This window comes from Furipterus horrens, unplaced genomic scaffold (assembly GCF_987537825.1).
Source record: "Furipterus horrens unplaced genomic scaffold, mFurHor1.1.pri manual_scaffold_3, whole genome shotgun sequence".
In the NCBI taxonomy this organism is placed as follows: Eukaryota; Metazoa; Chordata; class Mammalia; order Chiroptera; family Furipteridae; genus Furipterus; species Furipterus horrens.
In genome coordinates this window covers 18,306,400-18,330,419 of record NW_028327173.1, presented here as the reverse complement: position 1 = coordinate 18,330,419, position 24,020 = coordinate 18,306,400, and the positions used below count along the sequence as shown (strand labels likewise).

General features: G+C 39.1%; 1 protein-coding gene and 1 non-coding gene across 2 annotated transcripts in view; one reads left to right on the top strand and one right to left on the bottom strand.

The window, feature by feature from the left end:
• Window positions 1-19,455, bottom strand: part of YTHDF2 (YTH N6-methyladenosine RNA binding protein F2) — a 29,295-nt gene extending 9,840 nt beyond the window's left edge. The window contains exons 1-4 of the mRNA XM_090268943.1: window positions 19,113-19,455; window positions 18,589-18,613; window positions 17,953-18,032; window positions 12,615-14,201 (exon numbers count right to left, since the gene is read on the bottom strand). Of these exons, the coding sequence (XP_090125069.1) occupies window positions 12,615-14,201; window positions 17,953-18,032; window positions 18,589-18,613; window positions 19,113-19,139 (1,719 nt within the window). The 5' untranslated portion in view covers window positions 19,140-19,455. The remainder of the gene's footprint in view (window positions 1-12,614; window positions 14,202-17,952; window positions 18,033-18,588; window positions 18,614-19,112) is intronic.
• Window positions 683-789, top strand: LOC150014490 (U6 spliceosomal RNA). The gene has a single exon (XR_016510129.1). It is a non-coding gene; the product is annotated as a U6 spliceosomal RNA (small nuclear RNA).
• Window positions 19,456-24,020: the final 4,565 nt, after the last annotated feature.

Here is a 24,020-nt window from a genome sequence, read left to right as displayed (position 1 = left end):
AGTAAAGTAACATGCCAAAAATGACTGAATTACTCAAGACCTTGTCTGGGTTCCAGTTCTAGCTCTGCCACTGAAGTGAGACAATCTTGTCGTTTGTGTAAAAATGAAAGTGGGGTAGACTAAATCCTTCCCACTCAGTTTGATAACATTATCCATAACCATTTGAGCTCTTACTTATTCCTGCTGCCTTAACAGCAACTTTCATAAGCTTAGGTAGAGTAGATCCAATTCACTCCATTTTGATGCTCATGATGAGGGACTTGGATTAACCCCGAGTGCTCAATTAATTATGCTCTCCTCATATATCCACAAATAGGTGACTGGCTACTGGCATCAGCAGGTAATAGAACATTGTTAACTACTGTAAATAATAAATGTGAAGATGCAGCAAGTTTTAAGAACAAAAAAAAAGTTTTGAGACAAAACAAATTCCAGCTCTTCTACAACCAATGTCTTGAAAAAGTTATTCCTTTTTGAATATCTTTATATTATATTCCTTTCTGAATAACCCTAATCTGTTATTCATACCATAGTTCTTATTCCTCAGTCCCTACCTACAAAATGAAAATAATCTGAACTATTCTACAGAATTGATAAGGGATTAACGATATGAAAAATGCCTAATATACAGATATCAAAAATAGCTAAATATGGGTAAATACCTGAATAAGGAGAAAAAGCAGTGCTCCCTTCGGCAGCCCATATACTAAAATTGGAACGATACAGAGAAGATTAGCATGGCTCCTGCGCAAGGATGACACGCAAATTCGTGAAGCGTTCCATATTTAAAAAAAAAAAAGAAAAAGCAGGATAAAATATCTATACAATATAACTGTATAAACCACTTGCGTAGGTAAAGATAAAAAAATGCGAAAATTTGCAGAGAAATTATGATTTTTCTTTCATTTTCTACACTTTAAAAAATGTGGTTATATTTTACAATGAATAACAAGTGCAAGGATAAAATTTGGAAATACAGAATTTATAGAGTGCAAATAAATTTTTTACATGGAAACACTTTAAAAGTTTTATGTGCTATCCATACCTATTACCAAAGTTCAAACAAAACCAAAAGCTTATGTAAGTCTACCTTTTCTAAATGGCTTCATGATTACACAAGTGATACAGCCAAATGTTTATTTTACCTCGACATATGTAGAGGAGTGCTAATTACCTTATAAGAACCACCAGATATTACAATTGCAGTTAAGTGCAGATGCAGTAGAAAGAAGAGCAACTACCTGCCTCTTCCTTTTCCCCTCCATATCCAATAGCTCAAACTTGAGTTAGCCATTTTCTTCATCTTTTCACTATCTTTTCTTATCCATCCTTCCAGACTCAACTCAAACTTAAACCCAGTCTTTCATAAAAATGTTTTGATTCAATCCTAACTGGTTTTGCTATTCTTCCCCTGCACTTAGGTCTCATACTGTAAAATTAGCACGATATAATCTCACAATTTGGTATCTTCTCCCTATGACTAACTGGACTTAAAGCAGTTCAATGAAGAATGGTTTATTCATCAAGGGACAAAAACCATCAGGGCACTATTTATTAAGCTTGTTGTTATACCTAGAAGAATTTGGTCCAGGGGAGGTGGCAGCAACATGCAAATTCAAACTGTATTACCTGCATCTGTGGAGCAAGGCAGATGAAATAATCTGAGCTAACTACCATACTCAAGAGCCTTTCTCCTTGCTCACATAAAGACTTGCAGGATTTAATGGTTAAGAGATCATTTCTGTTCTTAATTAAGGGAACAACTTTTTCTCCTCTACGTGAAACTCTGAGCAGCTACAGGTAAGAAGAGTCCTTTGTCATACTGTTCCTTAAACTAGAGCAAAGCCAATGTTATAGCCTCCCCATCTCCTATAAGATCTGTTTTCCTCACCCCTCCTTCCTCCAGACTAAGTAAACCAACACACTTACATGAGATGCTGAAGCTGCAGAATCCTTACATTTTTTTCAACTTCAAAACAGATTTCCCACCCCTACTTCCATCCACCATTCCTGTATTTTAAAAAACTTATGTCATCCAAAAAGTTCCAAATTATTCTTCATAGGGAGATGCTTGGGGGAATCTTCCAGGGGGAAAAGGAGGCTAAGCATATACAGTCAACCATTCACTGGATTCTGAGTAAGGTTTTGTGTGGGTGGGGTGGGGAGAGGGGGAATTCCACTGCTGAAGTTTGAAGACTGTTAGAGAACTAATCTTTACTTCTGGTATGTAAGCAGAATGCCTAGCATCTGAATAACTTTTGGTTTAAACTATTCAGAGTAGATACTAAATAATTCTAGAGTTACTAACTAACCCCCATCTCGAAATATTTAAGTGTGGAAAAACAGCAGTCCCCTCTGGATCAATCTTTAACCATTATCAAAAACAAAATACTGCCATTTTTAATACCTAATTGTATTTCAGACATTTTTATATGGTCTAATTTACCAAAATAGCCCATACTAACTAAATAAAAGTTGGTCTTCCTAAATCTCTTTAAGGCTTGGAACAGACAGCTTGAAAGACTATGGGTAGGGATAGGCTTTAAAACAATAATAGAAACAACAAATGCTGAGGCGAGTGAAGACTAAAATCTTCAAACACCTAAAAACAAAGTCCTCTCATGTTACTTTTATTCAACAGATAGCCACTGGCATTTGCAGTCATCATCTGCTGGCTCTCCAGTCTGAATCAATTGATTATACCGCACCACTGCTTGAACTTCTATTCAAAATACAACCTTTTCATTATTCTTTCTTGTTTTATTTTGGTTTTTTAAATTGAATTTATTGGGGTGACATTGGTTAATAAAATTATATAGGTTTCAGGTATACAATTCTATACTACATCTGTGTATTGTATTGTGTGTTCACCACCCAAGTCTCCTTCCATCACCATTTATCCCTTCTTTACCCTCTTCTACCTCTTTCTCTCTGAAGCTCAGACTACTCCATCTTAAACTCTTTCACTTGCTCCCTCCTAAACCCCCCTTTAAATTTTGTGATTCCTAGGAGCTCTTTCCTTGGCCCTCTTCTCTCACGACATGTTGGCTCTATAACCACACTGCAGAAGTAGGAACACCAGCTCTGCTTTCTTAGTTCGTGTGACTTTGCAAAGTTATTTACTCTTTTCTGTGTTTCAGAGTCTTTATCTGTAAAGCTGAGATAGTTGCATCTACCTACCAATGATATGAGAAGTGAAAAGTTACATATGTAAAGTATTCAGGATAGCTGTATGCTAAAAGATGTACAAAGTGCTCAATAATTATAGCCATTATTTTTATTACCGATATTCTTGAATAATCTTAAACTCTTCCATGTCTTTTCCTATATACTGAGGGCTGAAAACTCCCAAAATTCTATCAACAATCATTCCTGAGCCCAGATCTTAATATCACCATACTGCCCGCAGGCACCTCAAACATTATTTCCAAAAGCAAACAAATTTCCAATCCTAACCTGATGGCTCATCCCGTATTATTTAATATTTTTAAAATAAGATTCGGGAACTAGATCTACCACAGTTCTTCAAATCCAACTCCCCCATCTTCATTACCTTGGTTCAGGCCCTCATTGTCTTTCTCCCAGACTATTAAAAAAGCTTCTCATTCGAACTTCAGGCCACTTAACACCTATATCTCTTCATTTAATATGTAGATGAATTCAGGTAAATTGCTAACCTGAATTTCCATTCCCCTACCTGTAAATACGGGATATCACCTCCCAGAATTGGTGTGAGGATTGAAGTAAGACTATGCAAGGACCTAACAAAGACAATGCCAGGTTAATTATTTCATCCCTCTTATCCTCCAAACTGTCACTCCACGTTAACTACCTTCCCTCTACAATCCAACTAACACAAAAAGTCTAGGATAAAATCCAAAGTCCTTTATATACTGGGCCCAACCAACCTGGTTCAGCTTTATGACTTACCATTCTTTTCCACATTAAACTTCTCATTATTCTGAAAACATAACCTAACCATTCACAAGACCATGTTTTTGAACACGCTGTCTCCTCTTCCTAGAATGCCCTTCTCACTTTTCTATCTTGCACAGTCCATATATCACACAGTGGTCCATGCCTTTGGGGCTAGATAAGACTCTGGCACTCCAGGTGTGGTTCTAGCACATTTCTTTTTTTCTTTTTTTTAAAGACAACAGTGAAAAAACGAAGATGTGTCAGAACTTCGCTGGTTCATCAATGATGTGAGCAACTTCTTTGCTAAGCTGGATGCTTTCCAATTTCCTTAAATTTTCGTTTTTCAAAAAATATCAGATCTAGTCAAGGAACTGATATAAATGACCCATGGACATGGACGATAGGGTGGGGATTGACTTGGGGGTGGGGTGCAGGGGAGAGCAATGGGGAAAAGATGGGACAACTGTAATAGAAAACCAATTAAAAAAAAGATGGGACAACTGTAATAGAAAACCAATTAAAAAAATGGAAGAAAAAAAATTAAAAAGAAAAAATATATATCAGAGCTAAAGACACGGCATACTTTAATCTGCATCAATATTTTCTCCATCACTGTAAGTCTAGATAATCAACAAAAATCAAGTCCTGATTTGCATATAGCATTTGACAATTTCCATGGTGTAAATAACATGGCTGATTTCAAATACCAATGTGGTTATCACTGAATGTGGGGCTGAGAAAATATGTGCAACAGCAGTTTTATATATTGTATTGAATATATGTAAATTACCTCAAGAGTAATAAATCTGAGTATTTATTATGGTTTAATGGTAATAATAATAGTATTTTAAGTTTATGTAGTTTAATTGTAATTTATATTGCAAATAACTTATAATGTAATTTAATGTAACATCTTTTAATACAATGTACTTAATGTTAAGTTTATGTAATTTGTTTCATAATGACCATGTTTAACAACTAGCTTGCTAATTTTTAAAAAATTATTATTTGTTAATTGATTCCAGAGAGCAGGGAAGGGACGAAGAAAGAGGAGAGAAACATCAATATGAGAGAGACCTATCTGTTGCCTCTTGCACATGCCCCAACTGGGGACCGAACCTGAAACCCAAGCATGTGCCCTGACTGAGAATCAGACCCACAAGTGACCTTTCAGTTTGCAGGACAATGCCCAACCGAGACACACTGACCAGGGCAGAAAGAAACATCAATGTGAGAGAGAAACAGGTTGCCTCCCTTTCGTGACTCAACCAGAGATCAAACCTGCAACCTAGGCATATGCCCTGACTGCAGATGGAACCCACAACCTTTCTGGTGTCCGGGATGATGTTCCAACCAAGCCTAAAATTCTTAAAAGCTAAACAGCTAGCCCACAATTAGCCAGCTTCAGCACATCATCTGACTTCCACTGAAATTCCAACTCCATCACTTATTAGCTCTGAGACCTTGTATAATAGATAACTCTTTGAGCCTGCTTCCTCATCTGAAATATAAGAATGATATATTAGATGAGATAGCTAAACTTTAATGTGCACTATGTGCAAAGCACTTATTACATCCAAGCACTGTGCTATCATTTGAAGGATCATTCTATTTTTTTTTTTTTAATTTTTTAATTTTGGTTTTTCAATTACAGTTGTCCCCTTTTCCCCCAATTTCTCTCCCCCACCCAACCCACCCGATCATTCTATTTTGACATGATTCAAATGTTATTTCCTCCACAAAGCCTTTCTTAATTTCCCAAAATTTATCACTCTTCTCCAGAAAGCCAAAACATTTCTTCATTCTCTAGTATAGCTCTTATCCTGTATTTTATTCATTCTGTTGTCCTAACAAGACTGTCTGGTCCTAAAGCAAAGACAGTGCCTTGTTTATTTGTTCTAATCCAGCAATTAACAAAAAACTTGTTGAAGGATACAAAAAAGAGACATGGAAGGTGGAAGAGGGCAAAGGGGGAAAAATTGGGACAACTGTAAAAGAATAACAATAAAAAATTTTAAAAATTAAAATTAAAATAAAAAGGACATGGTTCATAAAGATCCAAATTGAGTGTCATCTATTCTCTAGACCTCCTTTAAGGAGGCTGAAGGCATTTTATCAGCCACAAAGCAAGGAAAGTGATGAGTAATACAAATAGAATTCCCTCAACCCTTCTGGCAGAGAGACAAGTAAATTTATCTGTGACAGAAGTAGACAGAGACAGCCCTAGAATTTTACAAAAAGTTCAGGTTTGTCATCCCAATTTAAACAAGATGTCCACTAACTAGTTGTGAAGAGGTGATTTAAAACAACAGTGGAGTAGGGAAATGCTAAATGGAAGGAAACAATACCCATGGTTATTTATTTCCTAAGAACTTAATAAGAAAACAATATAATTGCCAAAAGTGATGTTTTCTTCCTCTCTGACTTTTGTATCACTAAAACTTGGCTATTTTTAAATATTTTCTAAAAGTAAAAAATTGAGCCAGGGTGATTACTTCAAATGTTTCTCAGCAAGGAGCAAAACAACCAAATTAAAGGGTTAGGAAGGGGGAAATGGCTGTGAGAAAAAGAAAAATATACTTCCTTATAAAGAAAGACATTACTTGTGCTAACACTATAGAAAACTGGCTTTTTAAAAAAGAAAACATTTCTCTTCAATAATCACATTTAAGTTCCTTTAATAGGTCTTTAGTACATTCTAAGTAACAATTTTTTTCAATAATACACAGTAAATATATTTAAAAAAATAACTACCCACATACCTAATCAGAGCTAAGATTCACTGGGAATCCACCAGTGCTTTCTGTGATCCATACCCTCTAGCCCTCAGTCCTTTTTTTAAAAAATATATAATTAGTATTTGGTCAGAAATTATAGAACAGAAACAATGACTTTCCCAAAGACCCATTTAGTGGCATCAACTCCTTCTCTATGAAATCTCAAATGTTATCTTGGGCCAGCCAACCCTCTCTCTATCCTTGGTTTCTCTGACCTAGATTAACCCACGTATGAATCTTCCCTACAAGATATCTAATAAAAGATCTTTTAGTCTCTTCTTGAAACCCTCCTGTGACCAAGAACTCCGTTTTTAGAAAGTTCTCCCTTTTATTTACAAAAATCTTCCCTATAACCTCTATTCATTGGTTCTAGTGCCATCTTTGGTATAGAGGAAGCTATCAGTTTTAAAATCATTTGATAACAGCTATTATGTTCCCCTCTAAATTACCTCTTGTAAGCTAAACATTCTGCCAAACAAATAAGGGACATTATGATGAGAAATGACATATAGGAAACATATTATGGGAAGAAGTGAGATGTATTCAGTAATGATATCTACTATTACCATACACTGACTGGTACTCCTTTACTTCTAATAAGCTTCCCCATCACCTTCCATGCAAGGTTCTCATCAAGAAGCTCCTCCATACTGATTAAAGTTAGACTTTACTCCTCGTTCTTTTAAGCTCTAATAATTTTTTATATTATTATTTATTTTCAGAGAGAAGGGAAGAGAGACAGAGAGAGAGGGAGAAAAACATGATTAGGTTGCCTTTTGCACATGCCCAGACCTGGGACTGACCCCACAACCCAGGCATATGCCCTGCATGTGCCCTGCATGTGCCCTGACCGGGAATCGAATCAGCGACCTTTGGCTTTGTGGGACAACGCCCAACCAACTGAACAACACCCGTCAGGGCTAAGCTCTAATCTTTTTGAAAACCAACTTTGTATCTGTTGAAGTAGATTCCCTCTGTATCAAACTAATTGCATACACAATTCATTCAACTCCCTTTTACTAATCTAATCTTCCAACTTCCTTCTTGGGAAACTCATTCCACAAATACCAATTAACTTTTCTTGAACTATACAGAAATGCCTATAGTTATTATATATACAGTGTCACAGAATGTGTTCTGATCCTATATTCACTCTTTCCAAAACACCCGTCTTAATTTCTATACATCTTCTAAGGTTCAACTCAGAGATCACTTCTTCTAGGATTCTTCTATGACCAATCTACCCACATCCCAGGCTGGGTTAGGCAATCTTTAAGCTTCCAAACTGGCACCCTGTGCATACCTTGAGAAAATATTTTATTTTATTCTATCACTAATGTAAGGCTCCTTCATAGACACTAGAGAAACTCATCGTCTGGCACACAGTAAAATTGTTCAAAGAAAAAATGAGGCCCTGGCCGAGTAGCTCAGTTGGTTAGAGCATCATCATCCTGATACGCCAAGGGTGCAGGTTCGGTTCCCGGTCATACAAGAAACTAATGAATGCCTCAGTGAATGGAACAAATTGATGTCTCGCTCTCCTCCACTTCCTCTCTAAAAATCAATCAATAAATAAAATAAAAATAAAATTATAATAAAAAAAAGATGTAAAGCTTCATCTCAATTCTTAAACATCATAATAAAATATAAGCATATTCGAACACACTCCAAATCACCATTTTTAGGTATTCTGCTTGAAAACTTTAGAGCAGTGGTTCTCAACCTTCCTAATGCTGCGATTCTTTAATACAGTTCCTCATGTTTTGGTTACCCCCAACCATAAAATTATTTTTGTTGCTACTTCATAACTGTAATTTTGTTACTGTTACGAATCATAATGTAAATATCTGATATGCAGGATGTATTTTCATTGTTACAAATTGAACATAATTAAAGCATAGTGATTAATCACAAAAACAATATGTAATTATATATGTGTTTTCTGATGGTCTTAGGCGACCCCTGTGAAAGGGTCGTTCGACCCCCAAAGGGGTTGCGACCTACAGGCTGAGAATTGCTGCTTTAGAGGTTTTTATGAAATCCTGCTGTTCTCACCAAATAGCAAGGAATTACTTTTTAGAATACACACCTTAAGCCCTGGTCAGTGTGGCTCAGTGGGTTGGAATGTCCTTCTGTACACCAAAAGGTTGTGGGTTTGAACCCCCATCAGGGCACATACCTAAATTGCAGGTTCAACCCCTGGTCGGGGTGCATATGGGAGGCAACCAATCGATGTTTCTCTCTCTCCCCTCCCCCTTCCTCTCTAAATCAATAAACGTTTTACACACACACACACACACACACACACACACACACACCCTTGAGCTATTGTCACTAATCACAGCTCTAGATCTGTCTTTCTAGCTTTCCAGTTATTCAAAACAATTATGTACCTAAGTGCCTAACTAATATTGAGCTAGGCTTTAAGAGAATTATGCAGTTCCTAGTCCCCTCTACTATTATTTCTACCGATAGGTAAAAGGCTAGAAATTTAAGACAAAAACTAAACCAGCTATTACAAGGTTTATAAAAAGCTTTATCACTAATGCAGAACTATTCCAAACAATGCCAGAATATTCCAAAGTTGAGACAAAGGGAGTTAACTCATTGTTGTCTTCATCACAGAAAGAAAAAGGCTCATACGGCAATATATAGCACAGCCAAACTTTCAAAAAGCATACATCTTTTGACTCAGTAGTAACACTAAAGGACAGATGTGAATCGATATTTGTATCAAAGAATGTTCACGGCAATGTTATTTTAGCTGGAAAAAAAATTTAGGCTGACATATTCAACAATTAGGCATTGATAAATTACAATGTATCTATGATAGAATACTATGAAGCCATCAAAAGTGATGTCAGTGAAAATATTTAACAATTAGGGAATGGTTCTAAGCAAATGCAGGTTACAAATTGTATGTGAAGTATACCACAAATCTATGTTTCCATAAGTTTCAAGCCAGATAGCTCCAATGCTTGAAGGTTCTATAATACTGAATTATATCATGTGATAGAACATGTCAGTAATAATGCTAGGCGAAAATAGTTGTAATTCTGCTTCAGTGTGTTCTGCCAAGATACATGCCGGATCTCAAAACTTTGGAACAGCTCTGACATCATTTTCAGGGTGAAGTTTAAGTATTTCCGTATGTACTGAGTTACCATGCCCAACTGGCATGAAGATTTTTTTTGCAATCTTATAAATACAAAGGCACACACACAAACACGCAACCTAAGGACGTCTATCTACTGCCTCAATAAGCTATCAGTCCCATTCTTATAAAACTTGTTTTCTCTTGGAAGCCTAATAAACAGTGGAAGGAGTTTACAGTCACTTATGTAAGGATATTAAGGATAACACTGGGCAACAGAGGAGTAAGGTAATACTGACTGAAATGGTAACTGAGTTTAGAAGTAATCACAGAGACCTTCGTGAAAGCCCAGCAAGCTCTTCTTACAGAAGGCAAACTGAAAAGTAATCTGACAAAAGTATAACTGACAGGTTTTTTTTCCTTTGGTAGTTTGTTCACCCGCCTGAGAACAATTAAAATACTCAAAGGTCTTTATGGAATTGTTTTAAGAAAGATCCATCAGTTAATAAAGACTATAAATATTATTACACCCACCTTATGAAAACATAAGCCTGATCAATTCCAAAATATGAATCTTACACCTACTTAATGAAGTTTAATTATCATGAACTAAACCATTCAAGTGATTTTAATAGATACTTGATTAAAACTTTACACAAACAGTACTCAAATTTGCTACTTCATTTTTAAACGCTTCCCCACAATTCTAACACATAATACCGGTTTATCTTAGCATCTACAATGTGCATTCCTAAAAACATTCCCACCTCTTCCTTTCTGCTCTTAATCACAAGATGTAAGACAGACTTTGCAGATGAAAGAATGCATATTGATAACATGACAGATTATCTAGCACCTGGACGCCCCTCATACACATTAAAAATCTGCCATGCCACTACATGGTACCTAAAAATGTCATGTCCTCCTTCCGTGTACCTCCAGTAACAGGAGCCTGTAAAGACATCTTTAGTCTTTCAGATGTCTGGCAAAAATAACCAGTAAACTATCTTTTTCTACAAGATTATGGAAGATTTTTAAGTTAAACTGTTAAACTTTAGGGAAGAAAGGAATTTAAGGGATTAAAAAGGAGAGTTTTTGATGGCCAACTTTTCTGTAATCTGGCTCTCTATTCCCAATACTTTTAGCATCATTGACAAGTCTATCTCCATTTATTTGTCTGTACACACTCGAATATAAGACTGCAACCATCCTACTTTAGTTGAACAACTATGCACCTCTGGTCCTGCGTTATGGAGGTGAAAAATCTACCGAAGACTCTCCTCCCACTGCTCAAAGGAGTAAGTTTTTACAGAGACGTAACATATGTCTCAGATCCTAGATCAAATATATTAATCCCTATGAATTTATAACAAATTTAACGCAAATATATTTACATTGTTAGGTTGTTTTTGCTTTTTACTTATTGGGGTGACATTGGTTAATAAAATTATACAGGTTTTAGGCGTACAATTCTATAAAGCATCTTCTGTATCTTGTATTGTGTTTATCGCCCCAAGTCAAGTCTCCTCACACTGCAATTTAACCCCCCATACCCTCTTGTACCGCCCACCCCATTTTTTTTTAATATTCTGATTTATTTATTGTCTTTTCTATTAGTTGTCCCACTTTTTCCCTCATTGCTCCCCCCAGCACCCAGCCCACACCCAGTTTTGATTTTTACTTTACATTTGAGGCAAACCACTCAGGATTCTCTCAACAATTTACTTTTTTTTTTGTAACTTCCTCCTTGCCCATAATCCTTCTACCTACTTCCTACATTTAAATATGTCTAAGTCCTAGATAAATTATGATCTGCCCCAACCAGTATTTTGTCATTCTCCTATAGTCCTAAAGTTTACATTCACTCAATACACAAGGATAAAGCATCACTAACTCTCAAATAAATTCAAGTCTACTCAAGATTCCCACTCGTTACAAAGGAAACAAGAGACTCTTCAGGAATACAACAAAATATTAAGAGCAAGAAGTCAGCCTTTTCTAATGATCCATTTTTCAAGTTCTTTTTTAATAATTTATTTATTTTTATTTTTAGAGAGAGGGGAAAGGAGACATAGAGAGGGAGAGAAACATCACTGTGGTTGCCTCTTACTCGCACCCCCAGCTGGAGACCTGGCGTGCAACCTAGTCATGTGTCCTGACTGGGAATCGAACCAGCGACACTTGGCTCACAGGCCGATGCTCAATCCACTGAGCCACAGCAGCCAGAGCCATTTTTCAAGTTTTATATACTAAAGATTTTACTTTTCCAATGGGAAAAAGGTTTTGAAAAAAAGCAAATATAGTAAGGATAGGAGTAAGAAAGTAAGTTCTTAAAAACAGCCTCTTAATGTTGCCAGTTGTCAGAAGGCAGGCTAAAAGATGATGTCAGGGCTTGGAGACACACCAACTCTTGGAAAAAAACCACAGTACCCATTAGGCCAAAAGTTAATTCCAAGAGAACGTGTATCTTTTTCTCTGCCTTATTACAACCTCAGTCTTTTCCTCCTTTAATTTCCATGGTTTTATCACTTCAATCAATCCCTTTCCATTTCTTTCACTCATTCTTCACCTCTTTTTGCATCATGCAAATTCATTTTCTCTACATTGTTTTCCTTTAAGCCTACATTTGTGTCCTCCAGTAATGTTCCACACTCCTTCACACTAAGATTCATAAAGTAAGGTCAATCACAGTCCCATAAAGGACTGAACTATTATGTGATACTTGTGTTATTTACAGAGCTTTCATTATTCAATATAATACCTCTCCTGTACTCCCTAGTGCCTTCCCCCATCCCTAAGAATCTTAAGAACGGTTGGCTGGTTACCTTTTTAACACTTTCTTCTTCCTCTTGGCGTTTCTCATAGTGTGAGAAATCATCAAAAATGGAAGTGGTGTGCTTGTAGCTGGCTATGATTTTCAACACCTGCTTAGCCTTTTCCAGAGGCACTTCCTGAGTGTCCCTGGAGTTGGTCACTGGTTTATTCTCGTTGTTCTCTAGGCGAATGTGTCGCAGCTGGCTATTGGGAACGTCCTTCACAAAAATCCACCTGACATCAAAACGACCCTTCCATTTGTCCTGGGACCATACACCTGCACATGTGTTGTAGTCCACAGCAGATTTCATTTCTGCAACGCCACAGAAGTGTCCACTGCCGTTGACACTGAATAGTAAGTAAACGGGGCCTTTCCCGTTCATGGAGCGATAAGCAGCATCCAGTCTCTTGTTACCATGCTCTGTGCTGCACCAGATATTATACTTAATGGAACGGTGGATATCGTCCTCAGAGTAGCTCTTAATGATGAAAACCCGGCCATGTTTCAGATTCCAGTCAAAATCCTTGGGGTTATAGTTATTTATGGACCGTAGCTTCTCCAACACTGGGTGAGGTTCTGAAGGAGCAGATCCAGATCCAGCCTGAGACTGTCCTACTCCATTGCCATCCACCCCATTATGACCAAACCCACTGCCACGGTTCCGAGGTGCTACCCAGCGGGTTGGCTGAGCTGCCTGCTGCTGGACTGAGAGCTGGGCAGGCTGTGGTGGAGGTGGAGGCAATGGCTGTGTCTGTTGCCCTACTGATGCCTGAGCCACTGGTGGGCTGGTGTTAGCCTGCTGACCTACAGGCTGAGGCGACCCCTGGGTTGGCTGCTGACCTATATTCTGAACCAAAGCCTGTGAGGGGGCTTTTGCCACAGGACCCTTGTTATCCCAAGTTCCAATATCCATGTTATGCTTTATTGGAGGTGGTGGAAGACTTGACCCTGCAATGCCATTCTTGGTCTTCAACTTAGGTTGCTGTTTAGCAGGCTTGCTAGCTATATCAGCCCAAGATGCTGGTTTTGGAGGAGCAATGGTAGCTGGAGGCAAACTGTTAGAAGCCACGATGTTACTAGTAATGGACCCACTACCAACAGCAGAGCCTACAACTTTTGGAACACTGCTTGCAACTTCTGTGCTACCCAACTTCAGTGCTGCCATCCCTTGGTCTATAGTATTCATGCCTGGAGCTTTATTGAGGGTCTCACTGGCAAAAGCTGACTGTCCATCAATCATGGCTCCACCTAAGGAGCTAGGTGCATAAGCATAATTGCTACTGTATCCAGAGCTCTGAGTAGACTGTCCCTGAGAACTGTTATTTCCCCAAGCTGAGAAGTCAATACCACTGGGAAAGAAATTAAAACCATGCTGACCAAGAAATGGAGTGCTACCAAGGGCTCCTGGTTGTCCAAACATTGCATCTGGTAGGAAGTGAGGCTCTCCGTTGCTCAGTTGTCCATAAGATGTTAGATAGGGCATCGCTGTGTCACCCCCTGTAGACCAAGCAGCTTCACCCAAAGAATAGGAGAAGCCAATGGAGGGACTGTAGTAACTGGGTAAGTAGGAATCTGACATGGCAGTATATGCATTATTCTGTGGAATAAAAAAAAAGGGCAAATCAAAACGACACACAAAAATAAATAAAACAATCAGGACATTTCTTCTCCCAATTATTCAAACAATTCAAATATTTCATCCATTACCATAAAAAGGAGAGTGACCATTTCAAATGGTCTTGTCCCATAAACTTGCTTATATTTTAAGAAATTTCTGTTTAATAATTGTAATGTTTAAACATTTTGTTTAACTTACACATAATTAATATGGGTCCTAACTTTAGCACAATTCAGACAATGGAAAAATCCAGTATCTCAACAACAGTTAAGTCTTGCTTTGTAAGTGTTGAGATGATGCTTTTATTAAAACCATTACCTTTGGATTTGAGAGGGAATTTTGGCAAAACAAAGGAGTGTTCACAAGTTTACTATCAAAACCACACTATAACAGATACAACGATAAAACAACACAAAAGAAACTGGTAATTTCAAATTCTATCCCAAAACTCTGTGCAGCCATTTCTTAACCATAAACTAAAAAGCAAAGTTCTACCACTATATTTAAAGAGCATAGTGTCTGTGTGCAAAGAAAAGCTTAGCCGTGGCTGGTGTGGTTCAGTAGATTGAGCACCATCCTGTGAACCAAAAGGTCCCTGGTTCGATTCCCAGTCAAGGCACATGCCTGGGTTGTGGGCCAGGTCCCTGGTTGGGGGTATGTGAGAGAGAGAGATAGCCAACTGATATTTTTCTCTCACATCAATGTTTCTCTCCCTCTCTTTCTGCCTCCCTTCCCCTCTCTCTGAAAATACTTAAAAAATCTTTTAAAAAAATATGGTATAGTTTTATGTATGTTCATAAATCTTTGCTATGTTAAAACATCAGTGCATGAATTTATTTTCAATTATCAAAGTATAAAAATACGTAATTTAAAGACATTTTGGTATGTGTCAAATAAATTTGATTACGCAAAAAAACAAAAACAAAAAGCAAGGCTCACTACATCTAGTTTACAGTGGTAGCCTCTTGGCAAACCATCTGGGAACATCAACAGATGTCACTATTTAATTATAACCTGGAAAGAAAATATACAGTAGCTTCCAGAGGATTTAAAACTGAAACAAATGTTGCTACCTGTTCTGCTTCTCCTATAAAACAAATGGCTGTAAGCTAAAATGCACAACTAACTTTTCCATTAAAAACAGGAGTATAATTCTAAAGACACCACAAAGTACACTACTTTTAAAAAAGGAATTGTTGTAAAAAGTAACAACCAGAAATATAAACTCATATGCAACTAGTCTTCACGTAAGAAAGGAGATTACACAGCAAAAACCTCAATCATTCCTGATGTTACTTTAGTTTGTGCTGATTTTTAAATAAATCCTACAGCACACTGAATACTCCTTTAAGTGAGAAGCTAAAGATATATAAAATTGGTCTCTATAGATGTAAATACAGCTCAACTGAAAAGAGTACTTTACCCTAACTTTAACTTCAGAATAGCTCTGGTATATTAATTAACTAATCAAAATATAGTTTCATTCTCAAGAGACTTAGATAACCACCATTATCTCAGGCCTTAAGTTTGTATTATCAAAGCTAAGAGTACTCCCTACTTCTCCCTAGTCACTAAAACACATCTTTTTAAGATTAATGTTTCAATAAATAATAATAATTATTACAGTAGTCCCTCTATATCACGGTTCAATTATCACGGCCTCACTGGATCACGGGATTTTAAAAAATATTATATTTAATTATTTATTGTGGATTTTTCGCTATATTGTGGGATTTTGCGGTAGGTACTGTATACGTATGTCGTTCAAGTTATGTAGGTTTAAGAGTGTAGAATATGTTTAAGAACATAAGTAGTGTTTATAAAAGTGTGGAAAAGGTTAATAAAGGAGTGGGAAAGGTTAATAAGGGACTGGGAACGGTTTATAAGTGTGTGGGAAGGGGTTATAAAGCCTTAAAATATATATATAATAAAATAAATGTAAGGTTCCTACTTTGCACATTTTCACCTATTGCGGGGGAGGGGGAGTCTAGAATGTAATATCTGCCATAAGTGAGGGAATACTGTAAATGTTTCCACTAATGTGATTTGATAAAACGGTTGTGCTTTTCTCTGCCTATTTGAATTTTCCTTTAAAAAAACTGTCTTTCCACACATAGACTTCTCTTAAAGTTAAGGGTATTTCTTGAAGATAGTATTAATACTTTCACAAACCCAAATCCATTATGTATAAAAACTTCAATCTATAATGACTGCATTAAGCCTGAAGGATTACTCAAGTGTAAGATGATGCAAAACTGATTAAAAAGCAGATGAATTACTGTGGAAGTTAAAACTGCAATGGACAAAGATTCTCAGGTTGTCTATTCAATCAGATTTCTATTTTCCCCAATATTTTTAAAACAGACAATTAAGCTTTAGCTTACTTAAGAAAAAAACAAATGCACATAATATATCACAGGTTATGCCATTATACAGCTAAATGCTACACCTGAACTGGGGCAGGTTCCCACATGCCCCTGAGCTCAAAAATGTCAATTACACAATGATTCACAAGAACTACCTAGAATTATATTTCCAAATGCTCCAACTATCCCTTTTATAATGATTATGTAAGCAAACTACTTCAATAGCAGGAACCTATGAATAGTCCGTTCCTCTACTTCCTTCCCTACTTTTCCTGATGAACTGGTTGTTTTTTGCAAAAACATTTTCCCAATCATGAACTGGTTGTTTTCTGCAAAAACATTTTCCCAATCACTTGCTTAAGTGATTTCTATATATTCAATGCAGAAAATTTTACATAAAAGAACTTAAAAGTTTTATATAAGAATTACATCCCATGGACATATGCTAATGTATCAGGGTATTCTAGCCTATTATACCTATCATTCGGCATCTACTCAGAATTTATATAAATGTTGCATAAGCTTCTTCTTTTAGGATATTTTGGTTGAGCTACTGCCTATTTTCCTTTTGGTTTATTAGTCTGGGAGTTATATTTACTACAGCTTTGTTACTATAGCTTTGTGACCATGTCTTTGGGACAGAAGATATTTATATGAAAGATCTGCCACATGAAAGAAGTTTCTATATGCACAAGTCATTGACCTGTCAACAACTATCTTCACATTAGAAGATAATTACATTGCAAAAACCTCAATCATTCTTGACCTTAATTTGTGCTAAACAGTATTTTATCCTCTTTCAACTCCATTTTGTAAGTCCTATAGCTCCCTTACATGAGAATCCAAAAGTATATACAAAGTTGGTTTCTCTAAATGTAGAAACACTACATTTATCTAACTCCAAAATAGTTCTACTCTAACACCCTACTAACTTTAGTGACCAGAGAAGAGGAAGAATACCTAGTTCCACAGCACCGAATGAAGTTAAAATGACTGTTTAATTAGTTTTTTTCCCTCACATATGAATCCAATTTTCAGGAAAGAAAATGGTTTTGGGGATGAAAATTCAGAATATTTTAACACTGGAAAGGATTAAGTTTTGCACTGTATATTCTTGGTAAGTAGGAAGAATTACTCAAACAGGTGTTAACATTAGTACACTGTAAAATGTCATCAGAACTACTCCCGGAGTACAATATGTTTGCTGACAGATGGGAGTCTTAAGAGCCTACAACATTTGCAACAACTTTTTGTAACACACTGACTACTAGTAAAAAAGTCACCCCTGAAAATGACTTTTTCATAATGAAGAGAAAGAACTGCATACACCCTTTGATCAAGCATATAAATGGTTAACTACTCACGGGTCTCGCCTGTGGACTCAAATAAGGTTCAAAATCATCATCGTTTAATCCATCCTTTTGATGTACAGATCCATTTTGTACTAAAGGAAAAAATTAACGTTAGGAGTGTCTCAATCATACACTCTCCCTCCCCAATTAATCAAATATATCCTAACCAGAGCAATTAAGTTTGAATTTCAAAAGGATAAGGATAGGAGTGAATGTTGAGCAGTATTTGTCAGTAAAAATGTCTCCCTCCACCCAGGGCAAATTGATCTCAAAAGGTCATTTCATTGGCTCCTCTAGATTTCAATGCCCTCCCGCTCTCGCCACCAACCCCGGTCACATGTGAGTACTTCCAGAGTGTGATCCACGAGGATGAAAAACAAAGGCCTTCTAAGACCTACAGGAAACTAAGGACCTGAGACATTTCAAAACCGAATCCACCCCCACCCTTAATGAATTACTCCTTGTTCGCGAAAAAGCTGACCGCCAGCTGCAAGAGCGCCGAAAGGGTCAAATACTTAAGTGCGAGGCACCTGCGAACCAAGGGCTTCCCAAAGATCCGCGCCTTTGGGCGCTTCCCGGAGACCCCGCCCCCACTACTCGGCGCCCCCCCCCCTCCCGGGCCAGCGCCACCGGCGGAGCTGGGCTCACCTTTGTTTCCTTGACCTTTTGGTCTCTGCGGGCGCAGGGAACGTCGCCGAGCAGCAAGTTGTCCGAGAAGAAATGGGAAAGGGAAGACAAATTAAAGCCGGGCCCGAGAAGGGAATAAAGGAGCAGGCCCGAGGTAGGCGTCAGGAACGGGAGTGAGAGGGGGAGGCTGTGAACGGGAGGCGGGGAGAAGCGCTAGGCCGGCGCGGCTCGCGGAGAAAACGCGGGGGACGCGCCAGGAGCAACGCGAGGGGACCAAGGCTACAAGGAAGGGGAAGGGAACAAGTGAAACAAACGAGGCCCGCTGAGGAGGAGAGCCAGAGCGGGCGTTGGGCGCCGAGGACCGGGGAAAAGCGGGAAGAGCGGGCTGAGGGCGAGGCGCAGGGCGCGGCCGGCCTGAGAGGCCCGAAACCCGGCCCGCCAGAGGCGCCGCCTCAGCTCGGCCCGACCGGGGGCGGCGGGCCCGGGCCTAGTCGGGCAGCCTCTCTCCTCACACAATGGCCGAGGCATGCGGGCCGGGCCTGTACCTGCTCCAAGAGGCTGCTGGCCGACATGGCTCTTGGATCCTCACAGGTAGCGACGGCGGCGGACTCTCTTCAGAGTGTCGGCGGCGACGGATGAGCTCCGGCGGCGGGAGCAGGCGGCGCGACGGCGGCTTTTGTCCCTGACACTCGGGGGCCTCGGCGGACGCAGCGGAGACACAGCGCGCGGCTCGGGCTCCGGCTCCGACTCAGCGACGCTCTAGCCCGAAAGCTCAACGCCCGTCTCTATGCCTTTACGCGCGCGCCCACCCCTAGCAGCTGAAATAAGAGCGCCGAGCGGCGGAGGCGGACGGCGAGCGCGGCGCGACGCTGACTCTCACATTCACTCGCCCACGCGGAAGGGGCCCGGCGCAAAGCACCTAGAAAAGGACGAGGCGGGGCCGCGGCGCCCTCTGGCGGGCTGGAGGAGCGGAAGCGCCTCGCACGCTCCCCGCCCCCACCGCCCCGGGGTTGGGGCCTAGGAAGGTGGGAACGGCTGGGTCTCGCCACGAGGTTTTTAACTAACACCTGGAGAGAGTAATTGTAGCTTGAGAAAATCCACAAAAACCAGTTTTTCAGTGAGGAAGAGACTCCCGAAGCCTGAGAGACGTCTCCTTAAAATAAACCTGCTTCCCAGATGCAGGTGGCAGCCTACCCCCATCTGGGGAGGAACTCGAAAAGGGTCACAGAGCCCCCAGGGAAACTTTCTGGGGGCCCTGCCTCAGAAAGACACCCCTTCCCCAGGTGCCCGGTTATCCTCCTCTGTTGGCAGACTGCAAAAACAAAAAACAAAAAAAGTGCCCAGGGAACAAAAACATCCACAAAAATTTGGTCCTTTGCAAAAGATAGTCACCCTTTGGCATTGCAGGGAGGAGAATCTACAATTTTTTAGGTTAATCACTGGCCCCCGTAATAATGTTAAACTATGACCTTTATATCCAAGAAAGACACACTCACATGTCTACACAAAAATTTTCATGTACTTTCAACGAGTCCAAAGAATATAAGTCTATGGACTTCAAAAGGAAATGTCCTTATCTGAAGAAGAAAGGAAATTAATGCTACTTGAATACCTGCTCTATGTTAGATTTTGTTAGGTGCTTTCAAAGCCTTATTAAAGACCTTCAGCATCTTCAAAATAGCTATTGGTCTCTACATTTTACAACTGGGGAAACAATTTAAGTACTGTGTCCAAGGTCACAAAGCTATTAAATAGATGAATCTGACACACGCACACGCATGCACTCACACAACATAATAGTGTCCCTCTGCCCCCAAGAGAAAACCTGTTTTCAACAACCAGAATCCAGAGGCAATCAAAGGATGGGCAAAAGCGTTTTTAATCAGAGGCAAACCTAATTCATGCAGGGATATTTGATCCTAAGACAGCTCATCTCCTAATAGCTTTTGGTATTGCAAATAGTAAACAGATAAATAATGCACTATTAAGTGTCAACCTGATACCATCCACTCCCTGGATACAGGAGACTTTGGTGGACTCAGTAGTAAAATAAATGGTAACACAACTTACTGGATTTGGCATCATAATTATGTGTCGAGTGCTCAATTCATTTTTTTCTTCCCATAATCGCATTTATGGTTGTAATGAATAAGGTCAGTCAGCAAATGTGGTTGACTTCTGGAAAAGACAGTAAAATGTCAAGTAACAGACCATAGATCCCACCAAAGGAATAAAAGAAACCTAGTAAGCCTTCTTTAGAGATAGTCAGCCAGGCCCTGGCCAGGTGTCTCTTTTGATTACAGCGTTGTCCCATGCACCAAAAAGGTGCAGGTTCGATTCCCAGTCAGAGCACATATCTACATTGTAGGTTCGATCCCCAGCCAGTACGGGAGGCAACTGATCAATGTTTCTTTCTCCCCTCCTCTCGCTCTAAAAATCAATAAATATATCCTTAGGTGAGAATTAATAATAATCTTAAAAGATATTCAGCCAGTTAATCTCATGCCCCAGATTTATGTACAAACTATAAACAGTTGCCTGCACTTACCCTAGAAAGCAGCATGGTATGGTAAAAGAAGGATTGACCAGGAGTTATAACCTGGGAGGGGGAGGGACTAAATGCTGGCCTTTCCACCAGATTTGCAATATTAAGTAAATTACAAAACCTGTTATTTGATAAAAGGGAAAGGGGGTTAATAATATATTCTTAAAAGGCTTGTTGTGAAGATAAAGTTTGTTTTTATTGTTGTTTTTTTTAAGACATTAAATAGCCCCAGATGGCTAGCTTGGTTGAAGTGTTGTCCCAATACATAAAGTTTCTAGGGTTTCATCCCTGGTCAGGCCAAATACAAGAAGCAACCAAGGAATGCATAAATAAATGGAACAACAAATTAATACCTCTCTCTCTCTCTCTCAAATCAATAAATAAATATTTAAAATAAATAATAAAAAAGAAAGACATTAAAGCAAGTCCAGTACATTGTAGATTCCTTCCCTATACTTCCATTAAGGCATGATAGTGAAAATTACTTCCCTACAATGATGAAATTTTGATTAGTTCCTCTGGGATTACTTTCTGTCATCTGGGAGTTGCTGCTATTCTTGGAGGGAAGGGTAATCTCTAAACCTGAATTTTAGTTCACCAGATTGGCTTTAATAGGCCCCTGAACAGAACACAAAAGACAGTGACTAAATAGTCACTGGAAAGAGGGAGAGGAAGTCTAGAGTGTGGAGTATCATATGACAGACCCTTCAAAGTCTGAGAAAACAAAACTGTACTAGTAATAGGTCTGTGTTCTAGTTTCAGCTCTGCAACTGGGTAGATAAAGCATTCAATCCCTCTTTTAACTAGTATTTGTTGAGGGATAGGCAATGTGCTGGACAAACGTTCTGAAGAGTTTACCTTCCCTTGAAGCTTAGAAACTTGTCAGGGAAACCAACTGTAAGCAAATAGTTATTTAATTACAGTGTGCAAAGCCCAATTAAAAAGCGCAGAGGGACCTGGCCTGGGGCATGTGGGCAGAAAACAAATTTTTCCCTGAGGTAGTGACCTTCAGCTAAAGCCTGAAGAATAGGAAGAGGGATGAGGGAAGGGAGAGACAGAACAATAGGTGCAAAGGCCCCAAGCAGGGAAAGAGCTTGGCACTGGTGAGGAGGTAAAAGAAAGCCAGCATGATTGGCACGTACTGAGAGAGAGCATGGCACCAGATAAGACTGGAGAATTGGGCAGAAAGGAGAAAAATAGGAACCTCAGATGTTAGTTACAAACAATGATCAGCTAGTAAAGGGTTAATAGGAGCATAGCATTCTCAGATTTATGACTTAAGATGTTCTTAATTCGTTAACTCAGTAGTGTGGAAAATAGATTTAGGGAGAAAAGAGAAAATTAGGGATTAGAAAAGTATTGCAGTAAGTCAAGGCAAAAGGTAATGGTCTAATGTAGCGGCAATGACAACAGTGAGAAATTGACATTTCAGGAGGTAAAATGAGAGGTTGTAGTGATTCATTGATTGATTGGTAAGGGGGAGGGCACTAAAAAAGAAGCAGTATCAAGGATGATGCCTGGTTTGATTTCAGCAATTAAGTGGATGAGGTGCCATTTTCTAATATGGGGAAAACTGGAGGAGATTTGTAGGGGTGGAGAAAAAGTATGAATTTATCTTTGGCCCTGACTGGTGTGGCTCAGTGGTTTGGGCATTGTGGTTCCTGGTCAGGATACATGCGGGGGTTGCAGGCCAGGTCCTCAGATGGGGGACATGCATACAAGAGACAATGGATCAATGTGTCTCTCACATATTAATGTTTCTCTCCCTCTCGGTCTCCCTCCTTTCTCTCTCACTCTAAAAATATATAAATAATGGCACTGGCGGGTGTGGCTCAGTGGATTGAGTGCTGGCCTGTGAACTGAAAGGTCGCTGGTTTGATTCCTAGTCAGGGCACATGCTTGGGTTGTAGGCCAGGTCCTCAGTTGGGGGCATGCAAGAGGCAACCAATCGATATTACTCTCCCATGTAGATTTTTCTCTCCCTCTCTTTCTCCCTCTCTTCCTCTCTCTTTAAAAATAAATAAATAAATAAAATTTTCAAGTTAAATGTGTGGATTTAACTAGCTTTATTGAATGTTAAAAGGCAATGTGGAAATCCCGAGATAAGTTAATGATAGGCTTTTTTTAAAGTGCAGATGTATGGCCAGGTAATTCAGTTGGTTAGAGCATCACCTCACTACACCAAGGTTGTAGGTTTGATCCCCAGTCAGGGCACATACAGGGAGCAATCAATGAATGCATAAATAAGTGAAACAACAAATCAATATTTCTTTCTCTATCTCTCCCTCCCTCCTTTCCTCTCTCTAAAATAAATAAATAAAAATTTAAATATATAACATGCAGATGTGTTTTATGAATCACTGAATGGAGGTGTGAAAAGAGAAACATGAGAACAAGCTAAAGGAAGAAAAGACAGCTGGGCTAGGTGGCCTAGGAATGCACAGCTGTGTATATCCAAGAGCAGCTGTTACAGACATCAATGGCAGAAAAGAATAAGGACCAAGAAAGAGCCAGCACTAAAGGGAACTTGAAGATTCAACTCAGAGTCTAAGAGGTGAGAGCAGAATTTTTTAGCAGTCCTTCAGGAAATGAAAAAGGTAATGATAATGTAATGACTTTCTCATAAAGCTAAACTTATTAAATGTAGAGGACTGTTCTTTATTCTGAGATTATTTCTCTCCTACCTTTTTCATGTAAAAATGCCCTTTCTTACCCTGGCCAGGAAGTTCATTTGGTTAGAGCATTGTCCTGATATGCCAAGGTTGCGAGTCTGATCTCCAGTGAGGTCACATACAAGAATCAATCAATGAATGCATAAGTAATGCAACAACAAATCAACATTTCTCTCTCTCGCTCTCTCTCTCTTGCTCTCTCTCTCAAATCAATATATTTTTTTTAAATGCCCTTT